At 30.9% G+C, this 16,536-nt stretch overlaps 1 protein-coding gene across 1 annotated transcript; it reads right to left on the reverse strand.

The window, feature by feature from the left end:
- Nucleotides 1-3,995: 3,995 nt before the first annotated feature.
- LOC105251685 lies at nt 3,996-16,192 on the reverse strand. The gene is made up of 14 exons (XM_020027606.2): nt 16,042-16,192; nt 15,195-15,360; nt 14,049-14,170; nt 13,478-13,704; nt 13,133-13,271; nt 12,600-12,757; nt 11,473-11,542; nt 9,044-9,248; nt 6,656-6,838; nt 6,075-6,196; nt 5,558-5,784; nt 4,861-4,999; nt 4,644-4,795; nt 3,996-4,174 (listed from the first exon to the last, which is right to left on the reverse strand). Exons 2-14 carry the CDS (start codon nt 15,263-15,265, stop codon nt 4,070-4,072), a joined length of 1,920 nt encoding a protein of 639 aa, XP_019883165.1. The 5' UTR covers nt 15,266-15,360; nt 16,042-16,192; the 3' UTR covers nt 3,996-4,069.
- Nucleotides 16,193-16,536: the final 344 nt, after the last annotated feature.

The raw sequence follows: 16,536 nt of genomic DNA on the forward strand, positions 1-16,536 counted from the left end.
AATTTATTCAAATGAAAAATAAGAAACTTTCAATTTGGTGTATATTTATTTATTTAGACAAAAATGACATTTATAAAATTTTTAAACTATTACAAATAATTTTCCAAATTTGTTTACTTGATCTAAAAATGTCGTCGATTTTCTAAAAGGATATCGGTATTCGTACGTGAAGTTTTTCATATCAATGGCAAAATGTCAATTGTGTCATTACGATCGACAGCATGTGAACAAGGAAGTAACTATCTTCGGAGCAAGCTTTGCGAATGATAACATTGACTTAGGAAACTCGAGACTTTGTTTAACTGATTGTAAGATGAGAAATTCGAAATTGAGGGAACGAACATTTCGGGACAATTCGGTATTGCATTATTCTATGTCACCCTTTTGATGCGCGACAAGCACGAAACATCGATCCAAATTCCATTCCCATTTCTCATTTTCCATACTATTTCATGCGTAAAATGTATACACATAATATAAGTTATAAATGTATACACATAATATAAGTTATACTGATTTATGATCAGATAGAAAATCGATTATATACGAGCAAAATGGTAAATAGACCGTCAATAAGAAATTTGTGAAGCAACGTAATACTAATATAATATATTAATAGTCATAATTCATGAAATATATAGAAATATTGATTTCGCTATTCATATTTTTATATAATTTTAATATGATTTATTATAATTAAAATAATGAAATTATTCCTTAATTTTTAATACAGAGGAATTATTTGCTTTTCTATCGAAGTGACAGTAAACTAAAAATAATGATTTTCGTTGCATTATTTAACGATGTTATACTATAGTAAAACTTGAGCCAATATTTTGCCACGAATATATTTTAGTTAAATTTTAGATAGATAAATATAATTTGCGAAAGACATCTTTTATCTCGTTATCCGATAAATGAATTTATTATAGAATTCTATTAATTCAACTGTACTTGCTTTAATAAGAGGCTTCTCTCAAGGTGAGCACTCGAAAAGCATAATATTAGCATTTCCAGATTTATGTTCTTTGAATCGTAAAGAGGATGGTTGCAGCAGGGAATAGTGACTTACACGTGAGAATGCTTTTACGTTTCAAGCATCTCGTCTTCTCGCCTTGCTTTATTTTCTTTGCTTTTACATCTTGAAAAAAGAGATTTACGTAGGTAGACATAAATAGCGTTATTAATATTATAGTATATTGTGTACTACACCTCGTATGTGATACGCGATGGTTTTTTTTAGGCACTTTTGAACGTATATACATAATACTAAACTTCGTTCATATGTACTTAGCCCGTATTCAGCACCATCGATAAGTTATCCAGATTTATCGCGCATTATCATAATTTACTCTGTCTTGTGTCTGTCAAGTAACTTCGATAATCCTTACGTTTCGGAAGATCGTCGAATTATAATTGTCAATAATCCGCTTGTCAGACAATCACGTTCACAGCAAATAAAATTTTTCCTCAAATTTTAAAGAGTCCTTTTTGAAAGATCGATTTTCGATTCTTATTTCGAGATTGGTTGACTTCGATATTTTGGAAGTAGAGAGTAAGTAAAGTAATTTTATCGGGAATCCTAAACGTAGCGTTTATCACAGATATCGGATGTAACTCTCGGACGATTGCGAGATTGATTGTTGACGTAGTTGACCATCTATGATACATTACGTATCGATGGAATATAAGGCGAGGTATTCGCCGCGTTGCTGAGAGATTTGAATATTTTTCTCGGGAAAATTTATTGCAGCAATCCGCTTTTATCATAACTGACAGATCGGAAGGCGTCCTCGACGAGATCCGTCAGGCATCTGACCGCCTGTAGCAAAGCCGCGAGAAGCAGCGAGAGCGAGAGCGAAATCAGTTTACTGGGCACCAGAGCGTTTTCCGAGACACCTTGATTTTTCCCCGAGGTTTTCTTTCTCTTCCGTTTATCGCAACTGCTATTCTTTCCGGCGCTATTATCCTTATCCTGTATCTTAGCCGCGGTCGATGTCGCGCGCTTCTCTCGCGATCGCGATATCGTGTTGTCGGATACTTCCTTGGTTAATTTCGGCGTCGTTCTTTTCTGCCTGTCCAGAATGGATCGTCGCTGTGAAGCAAAACTCTCGAGTTTCTTTCGAAAATCCTCCGCTGTCGCTTCAACGGCCTGCAGAAGTTTCTCTTCGTGAGAGCCTCTTCTGTCACATCGTTTCTCTCGATCTGTTTGCAACGCGCCTTCCGATCGTGCTTTCGCATTAATCGCCAAGCGAGGAGTCCCTGTGGTCTCGAGAAAAATATCTTGCAGCGAGAATTTTTTATTCTCCTGCTTGTCGCCGAGTTCCGCATTCTGGAAAATGGAATTCTCGTCTAACGAATTTGTCCTGCTATGCCACTTGTCGCGGAAGAGGGATTTCTTCTCGGCGCACGCGCTATTCAAATTATAATCGATCGTAATCGTAGATTCTTCTGGTCCCGATGAGCATAGTCTAATGTTTTCCTTAACCTCGTCCAGAACGATTCTTCTGGGTAAAGTTTTGCCGAGACTATTGGGTACGAAGTTCATCGTCTTTTCCGGACTTATTTGGAAATTCTTTGCTTCTTCTCGTGAAACGTTTGATCCGTTATTCCAGTCGACGTGATGATCGTTGATCGATCTCGAGGAGTCGTCAACGTTGGCTGTATCCGAAGATTCTTCATTCGAGTCGTTTAGCAAAGGTGCGCTCGCATTTCCGTCTTCATCGTCGTTATCTTTGATTGTTATATTTTGTCCTACCCATACTTCTTCCTCTTCGACTTCCTCTTCTTCTTCTTCCTCCTCCTCTTCTTCTTCTTCGTCCGAATCGAGAGACATGGATTTTTTCTTCGTGATAGCTGGAACGATGCCATCAGCGTAGAGGAGATCTTGTACCTCGTAAAGACTTCGCTCGATGCTCGGACTCTTGTACAATAAGTTTCTCAGCTCCGGAATGTCCAGATCCTGAACGTGAAGAAGATTTTGTTCGATATTCAGGAGACTCTCCTCGATTTGCACCAAACATTGTTCGATGTCACAGCTTGTCTCAGAGTCTTGCTTATTCTTTTCTGATTGACTGGTATTGTTCGTCTCGCATCCTTCGTTGTTCTGTTTCCTCGCGGTATCGTCCTTGAGATCTTTCGACGTGATTTGAGACTTTTCACTATGATTTTCCGACCACATTTCTGAGGGCCAGGGGGCCATTAGCGAAGCTTGATGTTGCGTTTGACTGTCGTAAAATACGCGATAGTTGCTATGGCTGTTGGCTATCTCATAATTCGCGCCTTCTGTTCTAATATCCCAGGCTGAATTATCACTTTCTGTATTCTCCCTGTAATCTCGATTTCGCATATCTGCTGCGGGATCGTTCTTACCATGGCTATTCGCCACCGCGTATGTTGATGTTACGTCAAGATCGCGAGTCGCATTGAAATTATTTCTGGCGCTCTGGTATCCCGAATATAATTCTGTGTACTTGCTATGGCTGCTCGAGTCTTGATAGGCATTTCCGTGACTATTCGCGAGCGGATATGTCGCGCCAAAGTCGAAATCATGCCGGAATCGTCTCGAATCACTTCTCTTCAATCGTTTGTATATTGACCACTCGTGACTGCCGGTATCTCTGTCACAGTCATCGTCATCGTCGTCGTTGTATTCAACAGCGTCTTCGGGATACGATAATTCTTCTGTGTCGATCTCGGGAACCGAAGGACCGAGATTCCTGTCGTCGATCAAGATGTAACCGTCCATCACATTTTCGTCGAGATCGATCCATTTTTTGGAACGATCTTTGGCGGCTCTTCGACGTCGCTTTCCGGAACGATTGCCTTCGGGATATCGTCGTCGTTCGCGTATTGTAGGATCGTGTACATGTATTTGCACCGGGCAGAGGACGTCGGGATTCCTCTCGGCGTTGTCGCACAGCCCTGGCGGTGTCGTCGTCACCAATGGCGCCGCTTCATCCAGGAGATTATCTCTGGACCCGCGGTATCGGTAGCCGGGACAGGGTGTGTCAACCGGTGAATGCGAGAGAAGATTGACGTAACCACCGGCGCCTCTGCCTACGAGTGATCAGGTACTGATCGATGGATTCATCTGATCGTGAATCACAGCTGAGTCTTGGCTCTCGTTCAGCGCTTCGTTACTCGATCTTAGACGATGCATGTTGCATATTACCTGTTGGCGCGAATACGTGGAAAATAAAAATGAGAATATCTACGAGTGATTTTTCACGGCTTATATAATAAAGAAGATAGCAAGCTAAAATATATTTTATTTTTCAAAAGACGCAAAAAATATTTGAATATTTGTATTATTACATGAGCTTATTTGTACGTATTATTCAAAATTTCATTATTAAAATTACACAACAATATATAGCAATTATATAATAATTGATAATAAAGAAATAGATACGTTAATATTTGATTGTTAGTAAAAGAAAATAAAAATTTTTGCGGCTCCGTAATACGCATTTTATTATGAGTTAGAACATATATTCAGTATTTTTGAGATTTTCAATGAAACATTATATTATATTTATCATTTTATTTTCCAGCTTCAAAAGAGTTAGACATTTCTTTTAGAAAGCACAAAAAAATACTTAGTTACTTTATTAAAATATATTGTTATTATAGTTACACACCTTTGGGGGACTTATCCTAATGTCTCTAAATTCTTCCGTGAATGTTAGAATATAAGCGCAAAATGCCATTGCACAAAGCCATTCAGTTACCGTGCTAGCTACATGTAATTCCCACCCGCCGTCTTCTTTGTACCATTTCCGAGGATTCGTTCCTAGCATAGAGTAAAATTCAAATCTTAATGTAATAAGATGTAAAATAGAAAATAAACGGACTAACCTTTGTAGGCGAGATGGGCCAGCACGCCTGTAATAAGGATCACGAAAAAGCACACTGTACAGAAGGTCGATAATGCTGTGCGAAAATGCGCGAGTCGTAACGAGCATCCTGACGGATGTAAGTAAAATGAACATACGGCCTGTAAAAAAAATTATTGTGATTTATATGCATATTATATATCATATGAAAACTTTTTTATGTGTGTTTAACATAAATACTTTGAGAAAAAAATAATGTTGAATCAACAACAGTATAATTGGAATTTATTTTATTAATTCAATAACATTATTAATCAAATCAATACACCATGATATTGATTTTTTATTTGATTAATAATGTTATTGAAAATAAAATCCAATTACTCTGATGTTGTTGATTCAAAATTATTTTTTCTTGTGTATAAAATATAAATATAAATATAATTCTAAGACCATTTTTTGAGAAAGAACAAAGTCACTACGAAGCATTTAAATTAATTAATTTTAAAGTTAATTTTAAATTTTGTTTTTTTAAATTTATAAGCTTATAAATTCATTCAGCGTATTTTATTCTTATATAGTTTCAATAGTTTCATAAATTATAAGGCTGTTATATTTTCTAAATATCATCTAGTCCCATGTGTAATTAAATTAAATCTTGGTATCAAGAAGTATTTAGCGAAATCACTTGCTATGAATAGTGACCTTCTAATACGGACCTGGGTCCAAAAATACGCGGTACCACCTCCAAAGCAAAGCACTGCGCCGATGAGATGAACTACAATTACTGAAGTTTCTTGAAAATTAGCGACAATGGATAGACCGGCGGTTGACGTAAGGCCGAATATTAAGGCCCAATGATTCCACTTCGGCAAGGAGGTTGGTGAACCAAAGGTATTGGTGCATTCTTTAACTTGGAAATATCTTACGTAGATCATAAAAAACACTGCAACATATAAGTGACACAGTTGTATTTTATCGGATATTTATATATTATAAATGTTTATTAATAATTACTCATATATTCTTATCGTAAAATTCTTAATCTCTCTTATCACATCATCACTTTTTAATTGCACATCGAAACTTTGTTGTTTTTAATCCAATTGAAAAAATTGCCCGTTATAAATTGCTACTTGAATATTTCTGGACAATATTAGTAGTTGGCATGATATAAAATATATGATGCATCAAGGGTGTCATTTTTGATAAAAAATATCGTGCTATTTTACTTACTGAGAATAGCAATTAGATTGACAGTTTGAGAGAAAATGCAACTCTCTGGTGCATAAGTTGCTGCATCGGAAATGTAAGGAAAACCAGCTTCGACGTGTCCTAGTAAAACAGCGATTACATATCTGCAAATTATGGATATAAAATAGTCTTTTATAAAAATTACTTATTATTTATTATTAAATTCCATTAACAGAACTAAACATAAAAGTATAAAAGTTTAAGAATTATCTCAATGTTCCTTTTTTATTTATATCAAAAGAAAGTAATAATAATAATAATAATATAAAGGATACGAAGAAATAAGTAAATATATGTATATGTAATATATTAACATATATAAGTATAGTATATAACTATAAATTGGATGATTTATTAAATTTAAATATAATAATATTTGAAAAATTTATTTTTGATGCGGAAATTTCTTCAAAGTTCCAATCAGTCCTGCTTACCGAAAGAATAATAATTAAATACTAATAAATAGATAAAACAATAGTAGATATCAAGTTGCTTTAAAAAAATATATATGAACCTATTAATATATAAATTTCTTAATGATTTATAAACACGATTAGATTTACGTTAAAATGAAGATCGTAGGCAAGGAGATAAAAACGGCGATAGGCAGATAATGTAGATTAGCAAAGAACTCTTGTTTGTCCATGATTTCAATGTCAATTTTAAAGCCGGTTGATGTTAATCGTCGACGTCTGCGATCGACACCGTTATCGAAAAGTCTTGCGTCGATGCAGCCGCCGACGAATTACGATCATTCATATTCCTTGTTGGCTATTCATAGGCCTTTAATTGTCTCTTCGTTATGTATCAATCTCTGCAACGTCTAAACCGACGGCAGCACTGTGATTCAATTGCCATTAATATTCCCTCAATGAGTTCTGCAAGAGAAATAATTGTCATTATTTTTTTTAACGAACAATATATGGTCTTACAATATATTGCAATTAATTTTATCAGTGCGAGAGAGATAAGTGATACTTTTATGTTTATGATTGACAACAATTGTCACTACAAATGTGATTTATGAATATTTTTAAATAATTTTTTACGTAGAGTAAATAAAAAGAATATGAAGTTTATATAACATCGTGTTTTTTACACACTGTTATGTATTATTCGAAGAATTATATAGCTATAAAATGTAATTATATAATAGATTATGCGCAATTTTACATTCTCTCTTATATAATTTCATGTAATTCAGTAATTTACAACGCTATATTTTCTAGTAAAAATTTGTCCGACTTTTTTCTTAAATGCATATTAAGTTATAAATTTTGAAAGCGATAAAAACATTATTTTCATTAAATGCATTTGTAATGTCCGCAATTTATGAATTTATCTCTCAGTTGCCACGTACATTAAATACATCAATCATTTTGTCCATGATTTTATCCTTATATCGAAGAATTCCCTTTGTCATTTCTTGCAAATCATAATCGGAATAGCCGGAGGAGCTGTTAAGAAAGCTTACGTTTGCGATATCTTTGATAAGAAATTTGGGAAGTTGAAGTCATCTTTGAGAAGAAGTTTAACTCTTTTATGGATATAAGAAAACAGATTTTAACATTAAAATTTTATCACAATTAATGACCATTTGAAACTGATACCTTTTTGACTTAATTTTTAATTTAATTTAATTTTAATCATACATATTTGCTTCTAGTGGCACAAGCAGATTTATTATTACTAATATTATAATATTATTAAGTATACATTAATTTAACCAATAATTTAATTACATTACATAAATCTTTGTCTCTTCTATCTCGATGATTTATAATTAAGTTTTATAATAAAATTTAATTAAGCTTTTACATCGAACTAATTTTATAATTTGAATTGAGATTTTTAAAAATAGTATTTAATAAGACGTGAATTATCATTAAAAGTAGGTATAATAAAATATAAGTCAATAATAAAAAGTATATAAATTATTATAATAATAAATAATTAAATTTCACACACAAAGATAACAGTTTCAAGTGGTCGAAGTGGAAATTAAAAGACATCAAAGCATACATATATATTGAGGAAAATATCAAAAAGAGAGAATTTTTTAAATATAGCAATATAACATCGTCATTAGTACATGTGTGGCAATAAATAGAGTCTACACATTGTGGACTTTACGCAGCCTACTAATGAACACCTCGATAAATTCGATAATAATGACAGTCATTTAATCTATTACATTAGAAATTTATACTGAAAAGATAGCAAGGAAAGCTACATTATGCTTATGTAAATAATACCGTGCTGATAATAGCGTTTGCGACACGTCACGTTTAATGAACGTGCGAACTGTCACACGGGCGTTGTCTGCGTGAAAGAGTGAAGCGTGCGGTTAAGCGAAAAGCTACACATACAAGATGCAAGCGGATATGACAAACTAGAAATCCCCAGTTAAATAACATTTCCCCGTTGTCATTTTCCGCTCGTCATGCTAAAAATAAAATGGATGAATGATACATCGGTGATATTTATAATAGAGCGTGCAACAGCGCGAAAGAGAGTAGTTTATACATTCGTGTTTACTGTGTTATTATGATGCGCACAATTATGGAAAAAAAAAATTTCGTTAATCAGTCTTCGATTATTATTTCCGTGTTATTTGAGAAATTAAAATTGAATTTGCCATAAGACGCACTCGACGACACATCGGGCAACGCACAAGGAATTTGCACCCTGAAAACAATGGATCCCTCCCGTTCCTTCTCTACTCTTTCATTCGTAGGGTTGCCGAGACTTGTCGGAGTCGGAGCTCTTCGTATGATATATTCACTTTGCGAAGCATATATATGCCGGAAGCCGCGGCGAATAGAATTTTACGCGCAATTAGAAATTTTTAGGCGAGAGAGGCACACTTGTCAGCTGTCCCGTTTGAAATTTTTCCAAGTGCAAACTTTTGTAGAATTGCGTTGGGACTCGTCGGGAAATGTGAAGGCTACGACCCGTCGAGGTGCGCGATCGATGTTGCGTCAACGAAAACGACGCTCTCGGCAGCTGCGCCGCGTCGGACCGTCGTCGCCGGCGCTGTCGGCGTCGTTACTGTCTGACTAGCACATTTGCCAACGACTATATCTCCTACCATATTCTCGTTTTCCGTCGCTATGATGTGTTCGTCGCTCGCACTCTTGGGATTAATAGCGATGACTATTTAAAAACGAAGTTATCAATTCAATGTAATTTTGTTTAAATCCAGAAAGAGTGAGATATTATGCCATAATTTGCAAAAATATATAAGCTAAATATAGAGGAATGCATGTGAGTCTTGAATTCTATATTTTTTTATGCAAAATTAAAGTTAAAATAATTTCAAGATTATCATTCTTTTAGAAAATAAGAATAGAAAATTTAAACTTTTCTTCTTATTGCAATATTAAAACAAATACAATAATTGTAGGATTACTCTATTGTTTTCATATCCCTTGATTTTACAATAAATCATTATTGGGGAAGCAAAATAAAATAAAATAATTTTTATTTTATTTTGAAATTTAATCTCTTTATTAAATATTCGTGCAATTATTATTCTAAATTGGAAAATATAATAGTAAAATTAAGATAAACGGGGTAAAGATTTATTCTTTCGAACATTTGAAAAACTCAGAAAATTGAAAGATAAAATATTATAATAACAGAAAAAGTATTATATATAATATACAAATATACAAATAAAAATTACTTACAACTAGTACTGATATTGTTATATCCAGTTGTAACTATAAATACTCAAATATTTTAGCACATTAGCACGTATTGCATCGATAATTTACTTTCATTCGATAGATGCGATTCCTTTTATTATGGAAAGAAATTTTATCATGTGATAATTTCAGCACGATTTCTATCATTAGCTTTAAATTATTGAAATTGAAAACATCTTTGGGGAATTATATTTGATTAGTATTTCCTTCTTTTATAAATATAGTTTCTTTTGTATGTTACGCAATGTTTAGTTTTTTTTGTATGTTACGCAATGTTATTAAGTGAATTTTTTTAATGAGATGTATGTAAATAGCATGTAAATTATATATAATCATAAATATATGTAGATATATTTTAAATAATTGCAAATATCTATATTACATAATACATGAATTTTTAAATTTTTTTTGTCTTTGTTCCGAATTATAGATCATCTAAAGAGACCTTTAGATATAACAAAATAATTATCATATAAACATATACTTTTTAAATATTCTCCCCGGTTAATCAATTAATTATAGAAAGTAATATTATTTTCCAAACATTTTTGAAAGAATATCTATTGATATTTTTTTAAAAATGTTGGAACAACACATATTGTGTTGATGTATAAATTATGTTAAATATATCTTATATTTATTTTTAATTTTTTCCATTTTTAAGAATTAAAAAAATTATTCTTTATAAACAATATAGTTTAATTACAATATTACAAATATATAAATAATGGTCAAAATTATATAGTCATTTATATTATTATTACATATATGGAAAATTATAAATGACAAAAAGTAATCATATATGTAATAAATATATGTAATAAATTACTGTTACAATATATTTCTTGTTTAATAAATATTTATTAAGAAAAATTGATAACAAAAATTATTAAATAATGACGACAAAAAATAATTTTTCTTTATCTTATTTGATGTAATTTCAGATTATTTTGTAAAATAAGTTTTATTATTATATATATGTTTATATAAGAATATAATTGCACGCATTAATATAATAATTAAAGTTATTAAAATTATTAAAAGTTATTAAAACAGACGTTGATTGCTGTAATTAAGCTTCATAATTATTTATAAATGACGATGTGAATCTTAACTTTCTTTGTTTGCAATCTTGCGCTATTTTAATATGATGTTTTGATTCTTGATAATTGCATATAATTATCTCTCACTGGTTATATAATTATAACGTGTCTTAGTATTGTTAGAATAGAAGAATAAAGTTTTTTAAGGAAGTGAAAGTCAGAGTATATAACACACATAATTCTTTTCTTCTTATTTGATAGTATTATACATAGCTTAATTTTTCATTATTATACATAACATTCTTAATAATTTTTTTGTGTATTTTGTTTTTTACAGTATATGTAGAAAATTTATATGTAATTTTTAGCTTTGTGTTATGATTTAATTTTTTTTTGTTACATTTTGCAATATGTATATATATGTATATATATATATATATATATATATATATATATATATATATAATATCTTCTAGTTAGTTTTTCATTGCTAGTATTTTTTTTACGATAATATATAGTAACTGTCAGAGATATAAGATATATTAAAGAAATAGAATATTGGACTAAATACAAGCTAAGTACTATATAACTAGCGGAAACTTGACAAATTGATGAGAAGAAATTATGTATCTTGTGATGTTGCCGCTTCCATTTTGTGCGACGTCGCTGTATTCTCGATTTTATCCAAATACATTAACTAAAACAAACATTTATAAAATTATTGCGTGGAATATATATTTTTGTCATACATTTTATTATCTATAATTATAATTGTTATAACAATCATGCAGAAAAATAAAAATAAATGTGTATATACAAAATGCTCACAATCACACAGTCTCTCTTTGTAAAATACAAAATTCTTAAAGTTCTTAATAAATTCGAAATTAATTTTTGCTGACAAGCAAATCAAGCAGTCATTATTTAATAATTTTTGTTATCAATGCACAAAGGGGTATTTAAAAATAATAAGTATACAAAAACTTAACAGTTTACCAAATATTAGTGGCCTTCATCAATTTCGAAATTCTTCATGACATTTGTGCAACTATCTCAACGCGATGTTAACGATCGGAAGCACTGCTGGAAATCATTCTCAGTGTCTTATTTAGCAATATGTCTTATTTAGCAATATCTAGAAATCTTCTCTATTATATCGAATATTTAAAATTGCGTTGGGATTTTTGCATAAGTGCCGCAGAGGATTATTTCAAGGATAAAGAAATCAATTTTTTGGCAAGCTGTTAATTTTTTATACATAAATTCTAGTTATTTTTGAATACCTCCACGTATATACTTTTTTATTTAAAAAACAATTCAAACAATTTATATAATTAAAATTGATAATTAAAATTTAAATGATAATTAAAATTTTATTTTGATAATTAATTTATTACTGTAAATGTATGTAGAGAATTTTATTCTGTAATTAAATTTAATTCAATTTTAATTTAACTAGCTTTTACAAATAATAACAACAATATTTAATAATAAATATTAAAAAAGTTTTGATAGAAAATAGTCTTATAAGTTCCGAAATTTCTAAAGAATTTAATCAAAAAATTTTTAAAGAAATTAAAATTTAGCAAGAAAGACATACACAGTAGCAGTAAATATTACATAAAATTATTCATTACAAGTTTATGAACTTCGGGAAAGAATTTAACAAATGCAAAGAGAGCCGATATTTTAGCGTAACTTTTCAAACGAAAAAAAATCACTACTGGTAATTAATTGGTAATTAATTGTGATACCGTAACTACAGGATCTTCAAAGTTAATTAATCGAAATTCCAGAACGAATGTCAGAAGAAATGCGCAGTAAACTATCGCGAGAATCCACTCGCATGTAGTACTCGCGACATGCCAGCCCCAACCACCGTCTGCCGGTAGCCACTTCTTGTAATCATTACCTGCAACAAGTTAAATTCTCATTTTATTTATTCTTAGTACTTATTTACTGTCTGAGCATATTACAATTAAAAATATTTAAGCTATAGCATTTTAACTTCATTTAATGATAAGATTAATTTTTTAACGATTTTATTTAAGTATGTATGATGTTAAAAATGTTATATATGAGTACACATTAGCGTATGATGTTGATGTATGATGTTAAAAATGTTATATATGAGTACACATTTGTACACAAGTTTTAAATGATATGAACCTTGAATGATATGAACCTTGACTAATCTAGCTGTTTTGCATCTAAATGATTGCGGAATCTTGATGAATATATATTTGTTATAACGATGAGTTATAATTTATAATACTCATTTGCTTACCTTGAAATTCAGACATCGAGATATAGCCAGGAATGATTGTAGAAACCGTCAATATTAATGTGAGAGCCGAAAGAATTGCGCGCACATAAACAACAATCGTGCCGTTCAGAGCTGGCACCATTTTATAACTCAAATATGTCTAAAATAATTATAATAATTATTTCATGACGATAAAATTATTTTTTTTTACATAGTTATCCATTATTTCCAGCTACTTTGATACTGCTTTAAAGATAAATATTTAAACGATCATTGCGTCAAAAAATGGTTGCAACAATGTCGATAAATTAATGTTTTTCGCGAGAATACCTATTTTGGTAAAATATAATCCATATTATGATATACCTGGAAACAGAAATAGAGAGTACCAGCAGAGAAGCAAGTCATCGCTCCCACCATGTGAGCGGCGATTACGCGAGCCTCTTGAAAATTGGCGAGTATGTCTAGACCGAAACAAGCGAGGATACCACAGCATGCGGTCACTGTAATAATTCTCCTGCTTACGAGATCGTGACCTCTTTCTATTTGCCATTGCAGTACTTGTCGATGCCTAATGTAGACGCAGCATCCAACTGTAGAAGATGCAAATCGAATTGTTCTTTTATATCTAAACAGAATTTACCTAAAGTCACTTTTCTAATTCTCCCTCTTTTCCCTTATTTTTTTATTATGCTGTTTGTGATGTTATTTATTTATTTTCTATTTTATTGCTATTTGAATTATTTTTGTTCCTAAATTTTGTATTAAGTATTTTCTACAGAATTCTTTTATATTTGTGCGTAATAAGTAACAAATCTTATTTAGATTTCTTCTTCATTTTAACTTCTATTTTTTTTTTAACTATTTTGCAAAACTCTAGATCTTAAAGTGTGAGATAAATTTAATTTAATCTCTGACTTTGAACGTATATACATACGTAAAAGAGCTGCAATATTTAGGCATTGTGCAAATATGCAGGATTCCGGTGATAGTGTGCCGGTCTCTGATATATAAGGGAATCCAGGTACCACATGGTCCCATTGCACCGATATAGTGTATCTGAAACATGAACCATTCATAAACTATAAACGTATGGTATGAATGTATAAAACGCTTGCATCAAGTTTCTTCGATTTTCTCAACCGCTCGCGGAGCTCTTTTATGATTAATTCTTCATCGTTAATAATTTTGCATTTGCTACTCAAACGGATATTTTAAGATACAGGCTAACAGAATAATATAATTTAGCCTTATGTAAAATAATTTATCCTTTATTTTTAATTAATCGATTTACGTACATATTTAGAATATTTACTTCTTTAAAATTTTATATATTTTTATTTGAAAAAGTAAAACTCTTTGTAAATTTTACAAATTACTGGTATAGTTTATTTTAATTAGGATAAAGTAAGATAAAATTTAAACCAATTTATTTTTCTCCAAAAGAATATTATATGTGTTATTCATATAAAGATATATTCTAGTATTCTTGATATGCAAATCTTGTAATTAATTAATTAATATTTTAGTATTTTGTATCAATATAGTATTTAATTTTCTTTCAATCACAATATTATTTTTAATGAAAAACATAATTTTCAAAATCTTATACTACATGGATAATCCGCATCATCGGAGTAATTTGCATACATTTCTGTGATTATATTCTGATCAAGTTTTCAAGATTCTGAAAATAAATGAAAAAAGCATATCTATAATTGGATTTTTGTCAGATTCATTGTCGATAATGATTGGCATAATTAAACTTGATTTAATTATAAAATTGGTGTTGACTTTTCGTATCACATTTAACATCTAATTTTGAAAGAAATTATTAATTGACAGTACAAAGGAGATATAAATTAGCTAAGACTCATTATGAATAACAAATAGTGATTAGGAAGTTAACAAGCTAATCGCAAAGTTTAAATGCTCGAGGAAAATTGTTTCAGAGACTGTAATAGTTTAAATTTCAATTATACTGAAAAATATATTTCTAAAAATATATATCTTTGCTCTCTGCTATACTAATTGCTTTTAATAGTTTGATTTATCATTCTCCATTGAAAAATTGAAGACTTACGTAATTACAAATGTCACGGGAATCAAAATGAAGAGACTCAATGGTAATACGTGTAGTTTCCCATATGCCATTTTCGCTTTATCACCCTTGGTGCTGCAAGACACGGTCGTTCTTATCACGCGTTGTTATCAGTTCGGTGCGTCCTATACCCGCACCTGTACACATTCTTCATCGAGAATCAAGATTGGTGGCGATACGATAGCTTGGTATGATCGATGGATTGAGAAGGACAACGAGATGATTGGTCTGATTAAAGTAGGGTTGAAGTGACATATATTTTAGTTGGGTTCATATAAAGAATCCAACCAGAACGGCCCAAGAGACCGCTGGAAGATTCTTTGTGTGATTTATAATGTTCATTCCATGACATCGAGGGATGTTGGCAATAAAAAATTATATCTTTTTTTCCTGTATATCGCACAGTTTTAATGAATCTCTTGATATATTAAGGTAAATACATACACGTATCAAAAGTAGAGTGAATAATTATAATAAATGTAAAGAACAAACAATATAAATAAATATACTTTTATCTCATTATCAATCAATTCCGTGGCATTATATTTATATGAAGCATTAAGAATTTGTTACATCGAATCACTCTTCGCCTCTTCTCTATAATAATAAGACATTTAAGATGACATCCGAGAAAACTCGATACATTATTGAGGAAAAGCTTCAAAGAGGAAACTGAAATTATACTATATTAATTTTTGTAATAAAATGAGAAATAAGATTTTTTGCAAGACAAATAAGACGGAGAGAAGAGAGATTCGCAGAGAAAGTGAAAATTTGATAATTTGTGACAGTTGAACTTTACCGCAGAAAATAGATCGTCGAAACTCACCTTGAGAACGTTGTCAAGTTTTACAACTTTAAGAATGTACTATCACGACTCATGTATAGGAACACTTAATCGTGGAGCGCTTTGGAGCGACTGTCCACTGTTGTGCTACCTTTTATCGTACTGATCGCCACGCACACAATTACGTGCTAATTAATATGACGCGAGGCAATATGATATATAAATCCGTCTCTAATAATTTATTCCTTTTAATATACTTCTGTAAGAATTTTTCTCTCTCTTGATTAAAAATAGGAAATAATGATAATACTTATGTACCTACGTGCGCGTTTGATTTTGATATATTTAAATAATTTGATCGAAATTATTTATAAATCAAAATGAGGAAGATAAACTAATTAAACTAATTATTCTGATTAAACTAACAGTAAGTTATTTAATAATCCTATTATATTTAGTTAGTATGTATCTTCTTATTTTCAAACTAGCATTTTGGGATTAATTTTAAAGAAGAGAATTAAGCCATCAATCGATAAA

This window comes from Camponotus floridanus, unplaced genomic scaffold (genome assembly GCF_003227725.1).
Source record: "Camponotus floridanus strain SB8 unplaced genomic scaffold, Cflo_v7.5 scaffold44, whole genome shotgun sequence".
NCBI lineage: Eukaryota > Metazoa > Arthropoda > Insecta > Hymenoptera > Formicidae > Camponotus > Camponotus floridanus.